We start from the raw sequence: 24,448 nt of genomic DNA on the forward strand, positions 1-24,448 counted from the left end.
TGAAATTTGCTTTTCTCATACATTTCATCACCAAATACTAAAAGAATCAGGCTTAAAATAAAACATGCCACTTCCTTTGCAAAATTCATGCACATAGAGCTAACTATTCATGCCAAATAGACATTTATGGGCTCATATTTAAATATGTAACAAACTGGCACACAATTGCAAGAAATGCAGGCACCCCTTTGAAAACATTATCCAGATACTAACAAGAGCCAAAATGTTTTCAGCATAATGGAACATTTCAATCAATTAAATAGCCTGATTTTACTTTGTCTCAAGCATAAGCAATTCATTCCACAGATGTAAGCAACATATATAGATAGCTCATTTCAAATCAGTATTGCACAAGATGACACTTTCTGTTCATTCATTATTTGACAGCTGATCAGAATGGACTCTACAAAGAAAACAAACGCTCAGCAGTAGCAAGGAATTTCACTGCGTAGGTCCTTGGCCCCAAATTTATATCTGCACTGAACTCAATACTGCTTTGCAATTCCTTGGCAAAGGAAAGTTATCCCAGTTACGTAACTGAATTTTCCTTTGTAATGTAAAAAGTATTTTGTGGGTAGATGAATTTGGCTACAAAAAAAATGGTCAAATCTTTTCCTGCCCAACAACAGTATCTGCATAGTTTTAACTGTTGTGCAATTTCATAGTTTCATTCCAGCTGTCATTTTAACAATAATAACTGAAGAGCAAGGCATTGTCTAGGAATTAATGACAAGCTGAGAAGAGATGGCCTGATGTGCAATAAGGGGGTAACACAAGCTCATGTGACTGCAGGAAATACGCTATAAGCTGGCTGCCATTGCTCTCTCTACACAGCTTATGGTTCTCTATGTTAGCTAATGTGCCAGCACAGCTTTCTCTTAGTATTTCACATAGCTGATTAAATGATGTTTATTACATTCCACAGATTTCCTTATACATTTGACAGTGCATTTGCTCCTACACAGGATCAGAATCCATTCTGTTACACTAATGTGAAGTCCAAAGTATTTTTCCAAGTGAACAGAAGGTCATCAGTGCTAACATTCGCAGGACTATAACTTTAGTTTTCTCTTCATTCACAATCCAAGGGACAGATCCAAGGAAGATCAACACATCAGAAGAGAAGCAGCAAGGAGAGGGATGAGGGATGATGCTAATTACCAGCAAGAATGGATGTAGCATCTACTGCCTGCACAAATCCAAAGCAACTGTTTACAGTATCAAGAAACACGTCCAGTAACCAAGCAAAATAGAAGGAGTGTTGCAAAACTAGGTAATATGTAAAATGCACAGCAAAATACGATCTGATGTCTGGAGTGTGAATAGATAAACAAGATCTCTGAGGTTTAAAAGAAACAACAAAAACACTCCAAAAGAAAACAAACAAGCCTTTCCCTCCCAAATCAACATATTTTAATCAAAACATTCATTTAATGCTCTGACTGCCTACTTGGATGGATGAAAAATTTTATAATTACTAATTATCATGAAATGTAGATGGTTTTACTGATCTTAATGAACTCTAATAGGCGTGGTATTGCAGACAAAGAGAAGCACATCAGAGATTCAATCTGAAATCTCTCAGATTGGAAGACGACCCGATTCTTTGAGGAACGGAATCATTTGGGTATGACTATGCTTGGCAGAATTCAAGTGTAATTGCTTGCCCTGCTGCAACTCAAGTCTTGCAGAGAAGCCAGAAAACAGGGTGGTTTCATTAGCTTCTGAAGAGCTTTCCACAACAAGAAGCAGTTTCCTCAATTGCCAGTTTAAATGGTAAGCTCCATGGGGCAGAGGTCGAATACAACCTTCGTGTCTCATATGCTATTTTTATGACTGAATAATAATTTTACCAAAACTCTGAACAGCTCACTAATCAGCTAAATTGCAAGAACATGTGAATGTTGAAAAATATATATGTTAAGAAGCAAATATATTTCTGATATGTAGACTATGGTGTTCTCTGGGGAGTCAGTACTGCAGTTGCATACTTGTATAAGGATCCGTTAGGAAACAGCACAGACCTGAAGCAGTTTTTTTTTTAACCCAGAGTATTACATTTTTTTTGCACCAAAGACAGAGAAGTAATGCAAGCTGTTACCTTCTCTTTCCATTCACAGCTCTAAAAATGAGTTGCCTCCCTGAACTGGTCACATGCATGTATCAAATATCTTCCTTACAACAAATTAATTTTGTAAATACAGTAATGACCTGAGTCAACACTGCATACAGCACTGATTAAAAACAAGAGAATAAAGTCAGTCCTTCAGAATAAGTAATACTATATTTCAGTCTATTTGAATGTTACTCAGTTTGCCAAAATACTATCATATCCACTGCGTTACATGGAAATTAAAATCATTATTTCAATCTATAGTACCTTTGTGTTATAGTTTCATGTCTTTTCTGGCAGATACAGAACTTGCCAACCTCATTTTTTGTATTATATATGTGTGTGACATACTGCATTAGCTATTTGGCTTATAAGCCCTTCCACATTTAATTTATTTTCATGCTAGGAAAGCATGAAAATAGATTTCCCCTTCTGGCTGTCTGTAAAATAGTTTTGCTTTTTTTTTCTTTACCACTTAGTAACTGAAAGAATGTTTTATCCTCCTTATTGCTTTTCAGTGGATTCTGTTCTTGCTCAAGATCCAGAATACAGTTGGTAACTGCAGTTAAAAACGAAAAGCTGAACACTACCCCACTGCATCTGCAATATCTGTGTTTTTGGAGAAAATCAACAGACTTGAGGAAATCTGGCTTCAGAAGTGCCAAAAGAGCCATCAGGGAGGTGAGGCTTCAACCTAACACTTATATCCCAGCCAGAGCTTGTGTTGGTTCCAAAGAAATGTGAGAGCAAACCGAACAGCTCCAACTACCTGGGCATGTACTGAAGGAGAACATTTGTCCTAGAGCCTTATGAGACAAAATATTTGTCATCCAAAAGGTCATTATTCCTTGGTGATTGCCATAACACACCTATTTCCTGGCCATGTAATTCATAAGCTAGGGGACTGTGAGGATTTGCACAGTCTGCACAAGCTGCTCCAGACTCATGGCCTGACCACCCACGCCTGCCTGCAGTCAACTTCACTATGCTGCTTTGGGAGCTGATGTTCAAGAGAAGCCAACAGTAGTCCAAAGTTATTTTGGTTAAGTACTTGAGGTATTACAAACTTACAGTGCTCACAGAGCTAGCTCGAAAAAAACGTTTTTTTCTCTCACACTAAAATGCAAAACTAAGCAGCAGAAATTCATGGCGATGTCCTTCCTTGTTGACCCACTGCACTTGTCAGACTCTTCAAGATCTCTTCTCTATTTTGTGTAATAAGTATTCTATCCTTGAAGTGAGGGTTAAGAGCTCGACTCTTAAAGTCCTCCTGAAATTTGATTTCATAAAAGTATTTAAATACAAATTTGCACCTTCAGCTGTTTAATCTCATCAGCCAAAGTCCCTGCCTGGGGTCACTAATGGGGTGGCCAACAAGACTGATGTGAACCTGACAGAAGTCCCAATAGTCCTGGAACTTGGGTGGCACGGAGAGTTGCTCGATTGGATTAAGATGGAAGAACTGCCTCCCTGCCCCCAGGTGCTGCAGCGTGGGAAAGCACAGAGTGCACATTCCTCAGTAGCACTCAGCACAGGAAGGCTCCCAGCTTCTCACTCAAACCTTTCACCAGCACTCAACAGGGTAAATAAACTGCATGGTCAGGGAGCTTCAGACTGTTCCCTTCATGAGCAAGGAGAAGAGTGGAAATATTTGTTTACAACAGGAAGATACATTTACTTCTGCTCCTTTTGCCTTGGAGTAAGCACCTGCCACATGCAGAAGCAGTTTTCCTTTTGTGTTGACAGCTTAGTGAGCTGGCTGAAATGATCTGTCTAGCATAAAAATCTGAATGAAAAGAAGCAAATTTATTCTAACACAGTAGCATCACCTTAGAAAACATTACCTGAAAGCACCTTGGGCACATTCATGCTCATACACTTCTGCATAAAGTCTTTTCCGGCCTGTTTTGGTACAACATTCTAGATTGTCAGTATTCCTTACAAGTGTAACATTTTCAAGTGCTGATTAAACAAAACTTGTTTGTCTAAACCTCTTAATTGAACAAAGGGGCCATCTTAAAAACTTCAGTCCCAAATGAGTCAAGAGTTTGCCTTCCCAAATAGCTCAGATTCTTCTAAGCTAACACAAAGCACATGTGGGAGCTGCATTCTGGGAAAACACAAAGCAATAGAAACATAGATGGAATACATTGACCTTCCACGGCAGGAAAAGAAAACGCCAATGCTGAGTCAACGGTGGTGCAAAAATCATTAGCACCTAATCACACCGTGGTTAGTCAGGAGGCACAAGGTGGGCGCATACACAACACTTCAGCCCACTGACAAAGCAGCAAACAAGCCATCAAACTCCAGCATCTACCATTGCTGGTGATGCAAGCCAGTTTCACCAACGAGAGAGGACTTCCACTGCTGACAATGAAACACAATCTCAAGAGAAGACTGAGACGTTTGAGGAGTGAAACAGAAAGCAAAAACCAAAGTCCTATTTGAGCTAGGATGGATGAAGTCTGTAGAAGTCAAGATGTAGAAAATCATAGCTCTGTGGGTTTTTTTTCTTGTGAATCAGCCTGTCAGAAAGATCACACTGCTGAGTCTGCATACATTTAGCCACAGCTGTAAAGGGCACGGTATAGCCTGTGTGATTGACCCTTCCCAATCAACAGTCCTAAGATGGACAATTTTTAACTTTCTAGAACATTCTTTCCTCTGAAGATACTCATTCATTTTGTGTGTGAAACGATTGATAAAGCTGAAATGGTTATCCTGTGGTTCCTCTCATCTGCCATCACTGCATTAGAGTTGGTCATCACTGCCTGAAGAATTTCCTGGACAGGTATTTTTACGTTGAGATTAACAGAGTATATACAGATTTTAACACTGCCCCTCCAATTCACACTTAATGACTCAGCAAGTTCCAGAAAGATAAATAAACAAATAAATAAATAAACGTAATTCGTGAAGGATCAGGAACAAGACATGATGGAGAAAATAGCATGTTATAACACTTCAGAAAACAAAACCTCTCTTTCTGACAAGCCACATTAAAATACTCAAAGAAATGCAATTCCATGCTAAAAAATGGGTTAAAAGGAATCACAAGTGAACTTCCAATATTTTAATTTACTTCCCAATTTTCTTTTTTTCAGCTTTAAATTCTTCCGTGACTTCTCTGGCAAATCAACACTGAGAGTCATAGAATCTGGTGATTTCAGCTTCTGAAATTGAATGACTGAAAATAAGCTTTACTTTTAGGAACCAAGTATATTTTGACCTTCTTGGTTGTGGAACAAAACAAAGTGTTACAAAGCTGCAAGCAGAAGGCAGTGTCACTGAAGACATAAGGAAATCCAGTTCACTATTATGTATCAGATAATATTTTGACAATAGTAAAACAGTTACTCTAAACTTTTTAATTCTTTACTCAGGAACCTCAGGGAAAAAGCAGCTGCTTTCAGCTCTACTTTTCAGAATTTTACTTCAGCTGGTAGCTGTTGTTCAGTGGTATTGGTACTTTATAAGTTAAAAAAGGTAAATGTATTAAACACAACAGTTTCTGCTGAAAGGCAAAGCTTAAACTGCCCATATGCAAAGTTTTGCTAGGGTGCCTCAGTGCTAAATCCAGTACTTTTGCCAGAAATTAATTCCATGATAAGCACAACAGGCCTCTAAAATCTTACTTTCTCCTCTACCCTATGTGTCTATTACTAATCTTTTTATCGTAATTGCAAAAGAAGATCTGATCTAACAAGGAGTGTGTTATTCTGACCTCTTATGATGCAGCCCACAAAGCAGCAAGCTGTACTTACCATGCATCTGGTAGGTATATGGTGCTTGTCCAGCAGCTGGGGTACTGAAACTGGATCCATAACTAAGAAACCCACTCTGTCCTGGGGAATGGCTCAAGCTGTCCTCTGTTTTGATGCCTTTGGAGGAGCACAATGCAGGAACCAAGAGTAGAATGTGTATTTTGTCACGTAAAGTTATAAAAAAGAAAGATTAGGAATTCACAATATTTCAGCTAGATTTTAACCTACACTTTACAATTTTTTTTTAGATTATCCTCAAAGAGCTCTCAAGTAATACAAATCAAATGCATTCACCACAAATAGTATTTGAGTGAGCTGCATCCTGCATTCATTCATGTCCTGAAGGAACTTTGCTTGAGATACAGAAGCAAACACAAATAACATTGTTTTCAAAAACTACTGATGGAAAACAGTTTTGTTTTGGTGTTAAACAAACTCATTGACTCAAGACCTTTCTGAACAGTTATCGGGTGCAAGCACTGATTAACAAAGCAACAGGACCTGCAGCAAATGAACCTCAAGACTTCTGTTCTCAGTAGACGTATTTTTTACTTCCATTATAGTTTCAGGTTTGGTAATTAAGTATTTATTAGCAGGTCATACAGGAGGGTTATCATTTACTCACTTAGATATAACTTCCAGTTCAGGAACAGTAAATGTAAGTCCTGAAGCCACAAAATATTTTCATTACTAAAATCAGGCAATTAAACTGACAATTTACTGGAGCAGCACTTGCTGATTCAAGCTTTGATGAAACCCTTGCTGACAGTAAAAGGGGCTGATATTTTATTCAGAGATGCTGCCAAGATTCTACAGCTGTATTGTTAATATAAACAGCTGAAAGGTGCGTCTTATTATGAGCCCTTGGGTGTGATCCTCCTCCTTCTTTGCATACCTATTTGCACAAAACAAAAAAAAGCCATGGACACATCCTGAGTACGAGAGCACTAGAGCTAAACAAAGCCTGTTGACATTCTGGGCTTGCATTTATGCACTTGCCAGGCTGTTGCTGTCTGTTAGCACTTACAAACAAACTTGCCAAAAGACAAGTCGAATTCATGTGCCTTTCACCAAACATGCTGTTTTCTAGCTTAATGACTCTTAGAAGCAGTAAGTCTGCATTTGCTCAGGTTGGGAATAGTTTCCCCCAGATAATATCTTCTCTAATAAAACTACTTCTTTAAGCTTTAGGTGAGAATAGCTGCAATACATTCTGAGTACAAGTTAGCATCAATACGACAATGCTGTATTGTGAAATGCAGGAAGTTTGTTTGGACAGTGAGTGAACATGTGTTAGTGCAGGCGTCCGGGTCCATAACTGCTAGGGAAGTAAAGGGATTTGCGAGTGTGTGCAGAGAAGCCTCTTTTCATAACATCCCATGTTTTTCAATTACAGCAGCACTCTGCATGCAAGCACTCCATCTACCCTAGCTACAATTAATCTTCAGCGAATGGGCCTTTTTGGAAGTCTAAAATTGTTGTCAGACAGTGAAATAACTTAGCACCAAATTAATTTCCACACAATGTTCTGTTTTGTCTAGAAACTGGCTGAGTTTTATTTTTGTGCCTAAAAACAATACTGCTTCATTGTTCTTGGTTGTCAGCCAGGTGGAGTTTTTCATAGGCTGTGCTGAGTATCTTAGAGAGGGTGTATGGGATGGGGGAGGGAAACCACTGCTCAAGGATGCTAAGAGGTCATCCACAGGATTTATAAGCAGCATATGGGCCTGACACATGTATGCCCTAAAGACTCAAGGCAGTAGCAAATGGCTCTACTTTCACCTGCTCTAACAGGACAACTGTTCAGAGTTTGTCTTGGAAATCAGCCAGCTGATGCAAACACACAAGTAGCTCCAGGAAAGGGTCTCAAAACATTCCTCTCATCATCCTGGTAGACCTTCATCTCTGCCAAGACCATTTCCCTGACCTTCCAGACTATTGCATTGAATTTCCCTTCAGGAAAAGTGTTATCAAAGGCTGTATAAAATCTTGTTGGGAAAGGATACTGCGTTTGCCAAGCAAATGAAGGTGTTTAAGAGTGTGAGAGAAACCAGCAGCAGAAACAGAACTATGAAGCTGCAATACTCAGCACTCATGAGATCAGCTCGGAATAAGGAGCCTCAAAACTTTCTAAGCAAGAGCAGTATCCCTTTGGTCTTCAGGAGTGGAAAGAACTTCCTAATTGCCTCCACAGCATGCTATTTCCATGTACAGCTTGAAGACATTTAACACTTGGTTTGCCAGGCTTTCCACCATTAGGGGTGCTGGTTTTTAGTTCTCTGCCTGAATCTTCCAGCTGCTCCCAGCCCAGCACCATCTCCCCACAGCTGCTTGTGAGGCTGGTGTAGGGAACAGAAGTTGACCAGGGTTAGAAATTCTCATGGCACTTATTGCTAACAACCATTCATTTATACACAAACAGTCTTCCAAAACCAAAGTACTCTGTAGCTTTTCACCAATGCCCTACTTTGCTTTGTGTCCCAGATTTTCTGTAATAGCATACAGAATTTTTTTACTAAAGTAGCTTTTATTATGGAAACCCCAGGAGAAATCAAAGAAGGCAAAACGAACTTTACCTAAGTAGCATATTCACCGCATTGTACTGAGTCATGGCAACAGTCACAGTTCCTGCTCATAAGTGGAACATCCTACTGAACCTGAGTTTTTCATACTGTTTCCTATCCAATTACTCACCATCTTCAACCTTAAGTAGTTTGTAAGACCGTATCCCAGGATATAAGGAGTTGACAGCTCAAAGTAATCCTACCATTTTTAACAATCAGCTTCTCCTTCAAGACTAAGAAGTGAACACTCCCAGTATAGAAATAACTTTTCGTTCTAAACCTTAAGTCTTCAAATAAGTTTTTCTAGGAGCAAAAGGAAGAAGACACACTCAAAGGTAACATGACATCAGGGTACTTACTGTAGGAAGGTATGCCATAGGGCTGCGCTGGAGGAGGGTAGGAAGTGTATGCAGCAGCCTGTTGGATTCCTGCACTGTACTGAGTCTGTCCATATGTTGCCATTGTTGGGAAAGACTGGACTGTCACTATATGGGGATAATGTCTATTGAGAACAAGAAAACAGAAGGTCTAAGACAAAAGTTACTGCACAATCTTCTAGAGCACAAGGAAAACATTTCTAGATATTTTGATAAAGCACAATCCAACTATGATGGTGAGTATTTTGAGAGCTCAGAATTTACAAGGCTGGGGCAAAAGTTTCTTTTAGTGTATAGCTCCTGATATAAATTATTAAGATTAAGGTGCCTACATGCATAGGAAATTTAGGGCAGTGCAAAATACGTGCAGGTTAAAAAAACCTCAATACTCTGATTATTGTGTTTCATTTTGAGTTTGCCAAACAACACATCATGAGAAACCTCTGACGTTTTTATGTATTCCTCTTGATCACTAATAAACAAAGCAGCATTCAAAGTGATAATGTTTGGATTCCCACGGGTGCAAACGTACAGCACATGGTACCTCGAAACTTTCATTCCATATTTAGCAAGATTAGGGACTATTTCTTCACTGGGCCTGAGACATACAGAGGAACAGGTGGATAGGCTTAAGACAAGTGCTTTTTAAGGTGACAGAAGTCAACACAAAATGTCTGTTTTGCAAAATATGGTTTTTAAATGACAGCACTTGGCAGGAACACTCACTTTGTTGAGTAGAGATGGAGAGGACACTGTGGTGCTGCTTTGCTGTTGCCTGGAAAACAAAATTAAAGGGTCTTAGAGTTTCATCATGTTCATTTCTACAGCCAAGATGATACCACTGTTTTTACAATTGCTGGTTTAAGAAAAACAATTAGGAGTAATTTAGGAGATACTGTTTTGGAGTGAATCTCCAAAGAGATGAAGAAGATAAAGCTATTATATACTTAACAACAAATAAATACAATTTTATTTAACTGATGGTACTACTGATTTACTGAGTTGCTATTTTCTTCTTCTCATACAACTGATGTGAATCATGAGGTTGGGCTTTGGTAGGATGAATCATACATTAAAAGCTATAAAGGCAACTACAGTGATAACTACATTGATTTGACTTTTTTTGACACTGTCCTAAACTGTGACTCACTTTCTTTAAAATAATAAAATGCTAAAACATGCAAAGACAAACAAAATAAAGAAGCTTATCACTTTTAATTATCAGCCCTGATTTTTTGCATTAACTATAATCTACCTAACTGACTTAGCAATAATCAAAAACAGTAAATGAAACCAGTAGAAAATACATCAAACAAGTAAAATGCGCAAGATGCTTGGCAACGTATCAAACAGTCCTGCAACACCAGCAAAAAAAAAAGTGCCCCCTTTTTATCTGGAGAAATATTTATGCTTAATTTCATTAAAATAATCTAAATTAAAACCTGTAAGTTCCCTGCAAATTGTACTGAAAATACTGCATTTAAATGCCACCATAAGTATTACGCAGATTGCCATCATTATGCCGTTCAATTTGTGATTCTCTGACCCTGGTTGGAGTCAGTGTTATTACAGCAGTATAAATGCCAACACACCTTCACAATTATTAATAATGATATTAGGCACTGCACACCCAGCCTCTCTATCTGCTGTCTGTATCAATCAGCACATCAGACTAATTGCATGCAGTTTCTCCAGGGAGAAGAACATCAACCATCCCATTCTCTGCTGACTGTAGCACCACCACCCTCCACATTTATCATGCAATTTGTTACATGCGATAGGAAATAATACCCAGCGTTGGGCAGATCTCTCCACCACAGGAGCACAGGCTGAGTGGAAAGGCAGAGACCTGCAGCGTCCCCAGTGCTGCACATTGCCATCAGCAGGCAGGAAACATCCAAGTGCTGTCCCATGCATCGTCATGGACACAGCCACCATGCTACAGATGCATCATCCTCAGTTCAAAGTTTTCAAAACAGAATCACTTTGTTTGTTCAGCAGTTTGTAAGTTGGCAAATTAAACATTTAAAGTGTGGTTTATTTAATGAAATATGCAAATATATGTAAGGTCTAAATAAATGCAAATAGTCCTATGGGTCTGAGTAACTTGTTATGCCACAAATCTGCAGAGAATTTCCAAAATGATTTGACTGCTTGAATATGAAATATTCATTCCTTCCGTTTTAACACTCTTTTATAAATGTTCTTTCTTCAACAACTCTTTTTTCACAATATTTTGCATGGCTTTATCATTCTACATCATAACACAACAATACCACTAATATATTTTTTAAGAGAGGTATTCAATCTGATATATTTTTTCAAAAAGTAATTTGTATTAAAAGTCTGTTTTCATCCTTGCTGACTTATGAGAGCAAATAAACGGAAAAACCCCTATGGAGGTACATAAGTCTTAACAGCAACAACAACAAACGAATTACAATAATTTTTTTTAGAATGTTAATTTGTATATTGTCTCCTGTATCTAATAATAATAGTGAAAAAAGAGCTGCATTTTATAAGAAACAATTGTATTTCCTTAAAAGATTAAAATACCTAGAACACACACTTCCTTCAAAAAGGAGACCCTTTTGTCATGAACCTAGCCATCTTCAGAGCTAATTAACAAAATTTAAAAGAATATCATGTACTCCTTTCTCTCTTCTCTGGGATAACTGTAGTGTTTAATAACTACACTTTCGGTTAGAACAGATCAGAAATGTTACTGCAGCACTGAGTTACTTTAGGAAAAATGGCTTTGGCAATAAAGGCACTGATGACCAGGGGAATACATTTCAGAGCTGGGAATGACTACACTCTGCTGCTGCTAAGGGAAAAATGTAACTCGAGTACATCTATCTGTGCTGCAAACAGACCTCATCTGCTCACAAGCCTATGTGCTGAACTGTAATGTCTTTCCTAGAACCATGCTGGATGCCTGCTTCACCCTCTTCTCCTTGCTGGGTATTAAAAACAAAAACTCATCCCAATACAGCCACTGTGATAAAATATACTTTTATCACCCCCTCTTTGCTCTCACTTCCTGAAGTACTATTCTATGCCATACCCTTCTTATTGTACCCATCTGCACAACAAATTCAAGCCTGGCTTTTCTGATCCCACTTCTCCCAAGCTGTTCCCCAGTTCCGCAAGAGCTCTCCCTCAGGCTGATCCCCAAAACCCTACAGAATGATAAGGATCACATCCACAGTCCCCTTGGGTCTTCTTCCAGGGCCCTCTGCACTACCTGCTCTGCACACCAATCCATTCACAGAGGAAGCTCAGGCAGGAGGACGGCACATCAGCTGCAAGGGCAAGAACTGTGAACCCTATCACCCCACCTCACTATGTGGGCAGTGACTGGAACAAAGCCATAAAGAATTCTCTATGCTCTTACATTCCAGAAAAACCTGACAAAACTAAAGCCCAGCAGCACCCCTGCCCTTGTTTCTTTAGAATGCGGCTAATACAAACCTATTTCCACAGCAAGAGGCAGATATTTTATTTAAAAAAAAAATATATATATATATATATATGTATCAGAGTAAAGCAAAGTAAAGGACCGTGTTATATAAATGCATATACATACACAAACACATATACAGGTACAGGAATAGCAGGTATAGAAAAAAAAGACTGCTTTTAAACCCAAAGACAAGCTTACCTGACTCACCTTGATACTCGCAATGAAAAGATTGCTTTGACTTACCTGAAAGAAAGTTGTTTAGGCAACTAGATTTTTAGATTCTTAAAACAAAAACTATACAATTTCTATCAATCTGTCCCTTATTACCCAACAGAATTGTATTAGAGAAATACATACATGTATTAACATTTTAATTCATTTCATTCATATTCCATATTTGAAAAACAGAAGGGCAGTTAGAGCACAAGTTTAATGGCTTTTCTACTTAAAAAATACTGTATTTCAGATTATTTTTTCTTTTAGTTTTGAAACTGGTAAACACAGAATAAATAGAAAACAGGGATTCACTGTGTACGAGTATGCAGTATGCTGCACTCTCATTGTCAAAAGTACAGGTTAAAGCTGTTTGCTCCTACCCAAATGTGTAGAGCTATAGGCATAATGTGTATTTGAAAGTTATAGAGACATAGTTGCAGATTTCATAAGATCCATTGACACGATGAAGTACACATCTGACACTGCAACTACAGTTGCTAAAATTAAAACTATGTGTAATATGGTGCATATATTCATCTGCATTCATTGCACTAAGAGCTCAGGCAGTACGGACTGACAAAAACACAAGTATTTTCCTGTTCACCAAATTAACAAGAGGTATTTTCAATTAAAGGAACATAATTATGGCATAACAAGGGATCAACCTGTAAAACAAAAATCCAAAGTAATATTTTTGTAAGAAACTTATCAACATGAGCTGTCACTGGCATATTGGCGTTTTGTGGTACAGGTGCTCTGTTGGCTTATATTTATATTGCACAATATAAAAAACAGTTCCTGCACCAAGGCGTTTACAAAATGATGTATTTTAAAATCATTTCTAGCACTAATCTTTTCTGCAAACACATATGTTTAAAAGGATGTTTCCTTTAGATTGTTATCCCTTTGACTGCTCCTGTAAATAGGTAATCCTGATGTTTGTGTTTTAATCACACGGTTTCTAATGCCTTAGCACACAGTCAAGCAAAACTTCTTGGCTTTTAAGAGTCTATAAATTAAGGGTTAAACATACTACCACTACATAATAGTCAGTGCCTTTTGCTAACTCCCCTCCAACAGGAAGGCTGACAGATTCTGACCGCAGCAAACAATAGCTGGGATTGTACTAGCAAGAACTAGTTCAGCTGCATCACTTGCCAATAATTTTTTTAGCAGATTTAACATTCTTCTGTTTCCTTCTCTTAAACAGTATGATGGGGGGAAGGAAGAGGAGGAAGAGGAGAAGGACAGATAGATTTCCATCAGAGCTTCAACCACTGACAGAATTTATCCTTGGTACCTGCCAAATGTGAAACTTCACACCAGACATCAGCAGGACAAACCATTTGGAGATGACAGCAATGATCTCAGAGTGATACAAACTGGGGCACAGGGCTGCTTTGGCAAAATATTTTTTGGCTACACAGTGTGCTGTTGGGCCTGGGAGCCCCTGAGAGCCACACTCCACAAGCAGTAGTACAGACACCCCTGGGGCTGGGGCTCTAGTAGGGTCTAAATCAAAAGTACCAGCCCTACATAAAGCACGTTTTATACTTGCACTTATTCCAGTGAACAGATCTACAAGTGTGTGCATATGTTTACACCCACAATACACAGATCTCTGTTTATGTAAAACATTTCAACTCTGTTTGCATTCAAATTATTTTTGAAGGGTTCAGCCACAACTGGAGTGACTACAAATATTCTCAAACAAAAACCCCAATTGCTCACTATGCAGTAGAACTAACTGTTAGAAGCAGAAGCCCTGTGTGTGGCCATCTCCCTTATTTTATATACATACACATAATGCCAAAGCAAATAAGCAGTAAACAAAAGAAGTAGCCTACCTTCTATGTCATCTGGAGCCGTGGCATAAATGTTAGTAAGGTTAAGCTTCAGTCTGTCAGGGCACTCTCTATTTACAGTCAGGCTGGGTGATATCACTAGATCTAGCATTTCCTTATACCTAAAGGAAAACAAAGGAAAAATATAATTTATTCATTAATTATGCATGCTTACTAATGATTCAGGTTTTTTTCCCTAAGAGTATAAATATTAAAGTTGGTTACCTAAACCCAGGCTTCATATAAATTCCACATAATAACATTCAGTAAAGTTTTCATCAAAGGTAAATGCTGAATAGAAATGAGGTACTTGTTTCCTTGGAGATTACACCCCCCTGATTAATGCTTTCCCTTTCTTCCTGGATTTTGCCACCCAAAAATTAAATTTCCTTATCTCTTCCATGCTACCAGCACAAAGATTTATACACCAGCGTCCAGTGAGCCTCCAGAACAGACTAAGAGCTGAAAAAGAAGCTGAGGGCAGTAAGCAGCACTGTGTATTCTTACGAAATACTAAGAAGGTTAGTACTGGTGACAGGAGAGATTCAGGTGTTTGGGCTAATCCTGGTACCTACTGGAAATGATTGTGTTTAGGCAATGAAGGCCTACACTCTACACATCACACAAGCAGTTCAGAAAAAAGAGTGAATAAATTGTTATTTCATATCTTACACACAACATGAATATGTCGATTCGTACAAATACCTCAACTTTCAATAAACATGCCCAACTCCATCTGCCTGGCTTTTCAGAAAGGGGCTTCAAAGGAACCTGCTTAAAATAGAGCTGCTTGTTCCCCTTCAAGTGTTTAATGTTTTAGATGGGCACCAAGACCAGTCATTAAGATGTGTATGCATATGTTTGCAAGGCTGGGTAAAGACATCTACGTGAGCACAGTAAGGAAACTGTGAGCTCTGTCAGATACCTGAAGACAGTGTTTAAGCAAGGCAGCTTTCCTAAGCATATTTACTCCCACACTGTTGTACCCCTGTTCCCTAAGCAGCCAGTGACTGCAGATAAAACTATAAAGATTCACCAACCAAAGGAAATCTAAAGCTACAGTTGCTAGTTTTCTTTCTTTTTTCTAAAAAACAAACAAAAGCAAACAGCCCCACACACTATGCTATAGAAACTTATCTGAATTTTCTAAGACTACACCAGAATACCAGCACAGCTTTTTGGTCAAGTCCTAAACAAATGACGAAAAGGGTTTGAAAGTGCAATGTTCTTTTCACATTTCAGAGCCACATCAAACCAGTCCCCAGAAGCAGAACTGTGCTATTGGAGTAGAGGGGGTAAACGGAAGAGAGGGGATATGGAGGTGAGCAAACGTGAGGTGCCTGGCAGCAGCCTGCATGGACTGCCCTTTCTGTCAGCGCCGGACATGCCTGCACAAGGAGCTGCACACCTGGTCCTCAGGCAGGGGCATCGCTGAGCTCGTCCCTAAAGGCAGCAGTGGCACAGCAACAGCCCAGAAGCAATACACAGCATATACTGCACAGCACACCCGAAGCATCATTGCATTAAGGACAGCAGCATAGAAATCTGAATTCCTGACATTAGGCTTCCGCAGTACTGATCTAGGCAGCTCTGTGAGAAGCAAGGACATCTGTCTTAGTTTTTCTCTTTTAATACTCACCTATGACTAACTACCACTTTTAAGAAACAGAACAAATTGCATCATTTTATCTGAATTTCTCCAATCACTTTTATAAAGACTACAGGTTTCTGTGACGAAGGGTAAGTATTGTTATCAATAGGCACAAATGAGGTGAAATGTTTCATCTGTAATTGAACAGCAAGGACCAAAGCTGAATTCATTTTCACTTTTCCACCTAACAGCTGCGAAGACACTGCCTGGAAAAACACACATCCATCTGTTGGGAATTTGCAGAATTGCCAGAAAAGGAGAAGGCAGTGGCATAGCCATGAACAACGTGCACAGCCCCTGCCTTTCTTCAAACAGAGTCTGGACTCTCTCTGTCTACCTCCCTTAGAAGCCCATGTGGGCATATGCATTTTTGCCATCAGTGCAGCATCAAATCCAGAGGTTGTTCAGGGCTGCCTGATTACATGCCATGAAGGAGATCTGAAGTCAGTGGTGAATGAAACTGGGTAGGAATGCAGTACTCAGGATCTCTGTCCCCTATATTAGCTTAAAAACAGTGATGCTTTATAGCTGGATCTTTGTTGCCAGAGGACTTCAAAGTGCTTCACCTTCAGATATGTCCTGTAAGCTCTGCAGATGCAGACACTAAGATTAAGCAAGACAGAAGTATGAATGCAGGTGCAAAGGGGACACCTGCAATCACTGTCCATGTTACCAAATGTATGAAAATGCAATGAGGCTTTAGATTTGAACAAGGACACAAAAACAGTCCCCAGCTTTAAAAATACTATCCTAAGACGCAGCCTAATAGCAGAGCTAAAGCAGGAATTCAGGACTCCCCTCACCTAATCCTAAACAAAACACAGCCCGTCAGAAATTCTACTCGGTCCTAACAGCAGTGGAACAAGTGCAGGCAGGGACTTCACTGAAGCACATGTGAGTCTGATTTACAGGCAGCCTCAAGCCAATGAGCCTCGAGAAATGGCTGCAGCCCTTCTGCACACTTTGCCTATGCCAGAGGAAAAGGAGATTTTCTCCTAAAATGGTTAATCTCTCTCTTTTGACTGCACAGCCAGGCTGCAAGAGAGAAAGGAGTCAGGAAGGATGTGGTGGTCCTCATTTCTCTAGAGGCAGGAACGAGTTGCTTGCTCCTCCAAGCAACTACGGTTCCTAAAATTCCGTTTTCACGGGGAAATTACTTTCTTCAAATCCTTTGGCACCAAAATTAAATTTTTGCTTGCACTGCTGAAAAAGCAGGGTTACATTTTATATTGGGTTTTCTTTTCCACTGTAAACAATGTCTAATTTTTTCTTTATTTCCTTAACACTGTTACCTGACAGGAGGAAAAGCACTGCCATCCCAAATCCTGTCAAGCTAGGGATGTTCTACATTGTTTCTCAGATAACACGTGCCCTTCAACACAATCTCAAACCCCATCATTCATGACACTGACCAGACTGTTGCCAAGTGAATGGAAGCAGATGTTAAAAGGGAAATGATATTTTATAATGATTAATGCACTTTAATTACATCATTGTTCAGAGATTTCATTAGCTACTCTCTTGGTTTTGTTCTGTTCACTTTTGAATGCAAAGGCTCATTTGTTTTTTTAACATTTTCCTTTCTTTATCTTTCCCCCCTCTCAGCTCCCATTTTTCTTTAGAGCACACATTAGCTGCATGTACAAACGGGTAGCTCTCCACAGAAAATCCTGTCTGGCTGTGCATGTCATGTACGTGTTTGCTCTGTGAGTGGCTTTGCCTGTTCTGCATGCACCATTACCAATTTGTTGATAAGTATTTCTTGCTTACGTACTTCTACACAGGAGTTCCCGAAATTCCGGTTTTAATGATGGCAATCAACTGAAAATCTTTAATAAAGTAATGGATCCTGGATAGGATTTAGCGTAATAAATGACATGCTGGAGCACAGCTGATGAAAATATCAGGTCTTTGTTTGCTTTTTAGAGCAAAAACATTTTCTGGCTAAAGTAATATACAGTAAATCAGTAGTAAATTTGCTGAATATGAGCTTTTATTAAAACCAGTGATGGCAGCATCTAGCAAGCTGGGCTGACAGACATCTGGAAGAGCTTTTGGCTTCTATAATTAAGAAGAACCTTGTGTGAATTTGATGCTCAGCTTTTCCATTAGAATCCCCTACTCAAAAAGCAGTATTTTGCCCTTAGAGTTGGCCCACAAACCTCTGCCAAGAACAGAGACTTTTCTCTTTAGTAATGTTTATGAATAAAAAAGAAAACCATTTTCCATCATTCTGAAGATAGGAATGCCAAATTAAACACTTCAAAGTTTCAATTTTTTGGTGAAGGTGTCGGGATAATTTACAAATCACACTTTCTTTTACAATGAAGTTCTGAAGGCAGTGATGCCAGTCCCCAGCTCAAGACCATCAAGCATGAGCTGAAGATCAATACAGTGAGCAATCCCAAGGCTTTCCAGCACAGCACTCAAAGATAGGAGTAAATGCAACACCAAAGCAGAACCAGTGTGGAGACTGAGTCAGCATGGCCCTCTGGGTGCTGATCATGCTGAGAACCAGAAAGCAGCCTGATGGATTATCTTTTGAAAGGTTGAAACAGGTAACCACCATGGTGGTGTGGTTACTCCACAACAAACTCCTGCCCTTAGGAAAAACTTCTCTGATCCTACACTGGGAAAGATAAGATACTTAAAAGTTTTTTCACAAGGGGAGAAGCAAATCTAGAAATGATTCTCCCTGAAACAACCCGATGTGATGATCTCAATTCTTACTGATCTGGGTAGCGGCCAAATACAAGCTCAAACACTAAATCTTCCCAAACATATGTATGTGCCAGCACAGAGCCCAAGGCAGGACTGGTACAAGCCAAGCCCTCAGCGTTAGCTTTGTTGGAAAGAGAAGGACTAGAGACATACTTCAGCCTAATTACAAGAGTTGCCTTTTTGTCTTGCTTCCATGACTTTATCTGGTTTTCATTATTTGAACAACTGCTTTCACCTTTATTCTTAAAAAAAAAAAAAAAGTGCAGATGACTAAGCAGAAAGCTTCAACTTTACAACCCCAGTGCTTCTCATCATAAAAAAGTCTGATTTTCCACTTTGTTTCAGAGTGAATTACCAAAATGTAGCTGCAAAACAGTGAGATGCCATCTTCCTCATTCCCTCTGATTCAGAGAAACAAAAAAACAAAAACAGACAACAAAAAAAGTCCCAATCCTACATGTTTGTCTACCTTTGATAAGAAGATAAGAAGTACTATAAGATTCGTTGCTGATGGTTCCTTTTTCCTTGGGTCAAATTTTCAAAAGCACCCACTATGCCTCATTAATTTTCTCTGGGCATTAAGTTTTACACTTTGAATAATTGCATTCCCTGTTTCATCCTGCTCTCACATACAAAAAAACAAATTATTCATAAGCAGGGAAAACATTATTATCTCACTGTCACCTTCCAGGTAGTACAACAAAGGGAATCTCCAGCACTGAAGATTTTGGCTACATCCACCCTTGTATTTCAGGGAAACAACTTTTGTTTCTTCTGTCAGTGCATTCCTTCTCACACTGTTTGGAGCCTTCTCTCTATCTATAATAGATCCTTTGTTCCTCACACTTCAAGAACTCAAAAATGCTTCAGCAGGCGAAAACCACTACGCTGTTTTCTCTTTCATGATGAATCTTAGCTCATTCACGAGTACAGCTGGTAGATGTATGCAGGAAAGGCTGAACAGACACACAGTTAAACCTGAGTTGGCATTAATGCTTATGTACAAGACTGACAGTACAGTCCTGATGACAAGATATCCTTTCAAGGTGACCTGCAGGGCAGTGTGCCTCGGGCTGTTGATACTCCTGAGAGATATCTTTTGCTGCTATAATCGGACAATAAAAGCAGTAGTGATGTCTGGTTTTATCATTGCCCAGCCCATTGCAGACACAAAAAATAAGACGACTTGCAGTAGAACAGCATCTGTGGGTGGGGATGCATAAGTACATTATTCACTAGCACTGAGTATCTCAGGGTATGAATTAAAACAAAAGGAACAGCAGAAAAACTTTTTGATAAGACAGGCAATAGACAAAACACATCTGAAATGAAAAATGAAGTGCAATGCTCTCCAGCTATGCTTGCTTACATCATTCATCACTGCTCTTCTGTACATATATCACTCCACCTCAAAATCTCACTGTTGGCCTTCTGAAATGTACCTTTTCTTTAGCCCAGCACTGGAGTAGCTCACCACACTCGTAAAAGCTAAACTCTAATAAAGTATCAGAGATAAGCACGTATTGCTTCAGTTTAAGCAAGCAAACAAAAAAAAAACCAACCTTTTTGGGCTCCTGAAATAAGAGCCCAAGCACCCAAGTCCTATATAACTATTAGGCTTGTTAATTCAGTAATGAAATTAAGAAAAAAAATCACAATGAGAAACAGTCCTCCCACAAACAGCCCTTTTCCACAATAATTCCATGTATATCTAAAATTATTCACCTAAGAAAAATATTGGTTTGGATTAAAATTAAAATTTCCAAATTCCTTTTTTTTATTATTATGTTAATTCTAAACAGTTTTAGTAGCTGAGAAAAGAGATCACAAAGGAGACCATTTCTGTCACAGTTCTGAAATCACTGTTGTTTAAACATAACAAAGTATGCCAACAGCTCTAAAATCTTTCTCCACTTTTTTATTTTTTAAGGCAACAAGTCTTTCTGAGTAAAATTTCACTTCCATTGGAAGTCTTTGGTCTTGCTCCAACTCACTGAGTAAAAAACTGATGAAAAACCCTATCACGTGAATTTTGAGTCAATTTCATCTGTTTTCAAAGGATGCCTGCCTTATGGTTTTTGAGTGCTTGAGACTGGCAAAAATAATTGCATGTCTCATTTCCCAAAATGTCCTGAATTTCAGGAAGTGTTGGCTTGCTTCACCAGGCTTCTTCACCTGCTATTATAGAGTGCTTTTCTATTACTGCCTTTTTTCTTTTTGAAGACATGCTGTTTCTTGTCTCAGACCTGTTGATTTAAACAAAGCTTGCTGTCTTCATATCAACATATGTTCTTCCTACTCCTAGCAAGGCTTCTGTACTACTCCCTTCTGTGGGTGCTTTTTCCCCAGCCCCCAGGCTGCAGCCACAGAGCAGTGCTGAGAAGAAAGGGAGCAGGCAGGGCTGTGATCCCCCCGCACTTCCTGCAATTAACCCCGGGAAGATTGAAAGAAGATAGACCAGGGGAAGCACCAGCATTTTCTGGTTGATCACTCCAAGGTAAATGTGGCTAGAAGCACTTGAAAGGGCATCAGAACACATACAAACACACAAGGCTAGCTACCTTCTCCACTGTTTCCTACGAAGGCACAGTCTGAAAAGTAACTTGAAAATTCAAAGTGATGGGGTTTGCACCACAGACTTTCAATTTGGCAGCCTAACCAGGAAATACATTATATAATTGCTGTGAGTCACTGTTATGGTTTTGTTTTTTTTTTAAACAATAGCAGAATATTTTTAACAATAATATTAATATTTTTATTATTTTATATATTTATATAAAAATATATAAATAATATATTTATATATATATAAATATATATATAAATATATAAAATATATAAAAATATATAAATACATATCTAAATATATATAAATATATATTTAGATATTTATATAATAGTTTATTAATATTAATATTAATATTTTTAAACAATAGCAGAATATTTTTTTCAATACAGAATTTCACTTTGAATAAGTCAAAATGAGGAAGTCTAATTTTTCAGAATGCCTTTCTTGCCTAGAGAACCTGTTTGCTAAATGGAGCAACATCTGCAAAAGACCTCGCTGTCTGCCAAAGAAGAACAGCTCCACTCTCTTGTTGCAGACAATTAAATACCAAATATAAAAGCTAGGCAGGTAAAGAAACACTTCAAGATCATAACATGGAGTCACTTGAAAATTAAATTTGCTTGCATGTATATATGTACAGATATATGTAAATACACATAAACACAAGTGCATAAAATCCCTCCCAATTTCTACATTTCTCTTGGACATTCACAATTACAAAACGCCTCTTCCTACTCAGATACCACTGGCCACTGGTGCTGCTCACGGCTGCAGAAATCCATGCAGGCCGCTCCAGCTGCACACCCAAGACCCATCACACCAAAGGACTGCTTCATGGCTCCACAGACAGGTTGCAGCAGGGGCCTGGCTTGTTAGACTTATTTGTCTCACAGGCGTCTCTTTTCACTCCAAAGAACTGTGCCTCTTATCACTTCTCTTCAGACTCTTAAGGGCTAAGAATGTACTTAAAACTAAATTATGAAAGTATGCTTTAGAGAAAAACAAGGAGATTTGGAATGAAATAACCACTGATAACTTTGATATTCATGCTGAAACACGCTGTCTTCTGTTACAGAGTGCACAAGAATGTTTTTTGCTTTGGAGTCCTCTTGTTACTTTTATCCCTTATTCTTGTTACTTATCCTATTCCTACCTGTGACACCCTGGGTGCACCCACCTGGATCCCAGTGGCCAAATAACAGCACAGTCTAGGAGAAAGTATTGCCAGATAATACTTTGTGTGAATACATACAGTCAGTGAATCAGGATGAGACAAAATAAAATAAAATGTTATCACAAGTCATAGAGGGCTCAGGAAGGAATGAGCTGTGAAAACAGCGCACTAAAGCAGTAGCCAAACAGGCCTGAAATAGCAGAGAGCTGCTATGGCTGCTGGCTGAACACATCCATGAGTTACAGAGCAACATCTTCATTTGTACAGGCTTCTTACTGCAAACAACCCACTTTGAGCTATGTGCCCCACTCAGACCCTTCCACCCTATCTTGATGAGAACTGAACTTCAGTAGAAAACTCACTTTTTCTTCTGCTGCTTAAGGGAGGGTAGAGGGGAGCTGATAGCAGTCCCTGCACGCAGCAGCACAGTGAGGCATGAGGGTGCACAGTGCCACATGGCTGGCTCTGACACCCACTAGGGAGAGATGTGCCGTTGTTGAAGGAGGATCTACGACTAACAGTTTGGACAAGATGCTCAGGACTGTATCATGGCTTTTGAAAGAGTGAGAAAGCTTTCATTTAAGCCCTTTTTAGGCACTGGAAAGTGCTTTAAAATTTTCAGGTAAAACTTGTTACATCATTGCAGTACCAGTACCCGTGCTGATGAATGACTGTCCCAAACAGCCAAGAAAGAGGTGAGGCATGAGAGCTGTCCTTCAGGGCATGTTCTCTCACTCATTTTTGATCCAAAAATTCTCCATTCCCAGACTATGAGAATTTCTTCACCCTTTTGATTTACTCTTTAAATCTGTTAAAGTCCTGCACTGACTCCAACAACTCAGTGAGAAAGGTAAGGCTGCCCCTTTATAACAGGCTTGTGTCATCACCTCTATTGTCAGCCTATAAAAGAGTGACATTCAGGGAATAATAATTCAAAAAAAGCTATGGGAAAGAGAACTATGAAATGTACGTTAGCAAAGGGACCTTGGATGTGAGGAAAAACTCCAGCATAACAGTACAGGTGAGGCCGGAGTGAGAATGACGTACCTTCTCCTTGATTAAATCCCCCAGGTCAACATTGCTCCAGAAGCAGAGACCAGAGAAGACATGAAGAGAAATGTCTGCTGCACACGTAAAAGGCTGAAAGCTCTTTCTCTGGGACTTTCTTACCCCTGGTTGGGGAAGGGAAGACTATCTTATCTGTCTGCACATCATTCTCAAGGACTTACAAGCAAAAAATGCTTAAGTGTACAAAAGATTCAAGGTATATTTCCTCTATTTCTCAACTATCTTGATGAGGGAAAACACAAATGCCAGCCTCGTTGTCCCAGATGTAAGTGATGTTCTACATATCAAAATAAAATGCAACAAAGTGTGTGGACTCTCTAGAACTCAGGACACTCTCTTAAGAAACTGGAAGTAGTGGAAAATGTAACAACGTGCCTGAAAACTTCATTCTCTTTTGGCTTGGTCTCAAAGTCTGGAATCTGAGCAGCCACCCTTGGCTCCTTGTACTTAAAAATTAAAAAAAAAAAAATAATCATTGTGGTATCCCATTATTACGCATAAGAAATAAAGAAAATTAACACCCCACTTTGGCTTCTCTAGTTGCTTCTCTCTGCCTGATAGATTTCTGATTTAGGGTCAGGCAGAGGGAAGGGGATTTTTTTTTCTATGTTTAGGGTTTTTTTGAAGTGGTCCTCTCTAACGTATCAATAAATCAGAGTTTTAAGTTCCTGAGTAATTGCTGATTTAACATATCTGTGGTGGCAATGGGATGCAAGCTCTGTTAACTGGTCTAAGCACATTTTGCCTGCCAACGCAATGAATTCCCAAAGCTCAACATGGCATGATTGGGAAGGACTCGAGTCCCAATTCTGCAAAACTGGGACTGAACATTAAATAATGAAGTCAAGAGGCCTGTACATTCTCACTAAAGAAAAACACCCTTCAAACTCCAACCTTGCTCTCCCTATTGATGCAATG

General features: G+C 39.1%; 1 protein-coding gene across 5 annotated transcripts in view; it reads right to left on the reverse strand.

Moving 5' to 3' along the window:
* Window positions 1-24,448, reverse strand: part of EYA2 (EYA transcriptional coactivator and phosphatase 2) — a 90,091-nt gene that overhangs the window by 38,899 nt on the left and 26,744 nt on the right. For all 5 annotated transcript variants that reach the window (XM_042832472.1, XM_042832473.1, XM_042832475.1 and 2 more), the window contains exons 2-5: window positions 14,351-14,469; window positions 9,548-9,596; window positions 8,804-8,946; window positions 5,881-5,997 (exon numbers count right to left, since the gene is read on the reverse strand). In XM_042832472.1, coding sequence (XP_042688406.1) covers window positions 5,881-5,997; window positions 8,804-8,946; window positions 9,548-9,596; window positions 14,351-14,459 — 418 coding nt within the window. In that variant the 5' untranslated portion in view covers window positions 14,460-14,469. The remainder of the gene's footprint in view (window positions 1-5,880; window positions 5,998-8,803; window positions 8,947-9,547; window positions 9,597-14,350; window positions 14,470-24,448) is intronic.

This window comes from Centrocercus urophasianus, unplaced genomic scaffold, assembly GCF_019232065.1.
Source record: "Centrocercus urophasianus isolate 14NV4802_14NV808 unplaced genomic scaffold, USGS_Curo_1.0 seq_38, whole genome shotgun sequence".
Lineage (NCBI taxonomy): Eukaryota > Metazoa > Chordata > Aves > Galliformes > Phasianidae > Centrocercus > Centrocercus urophasianus.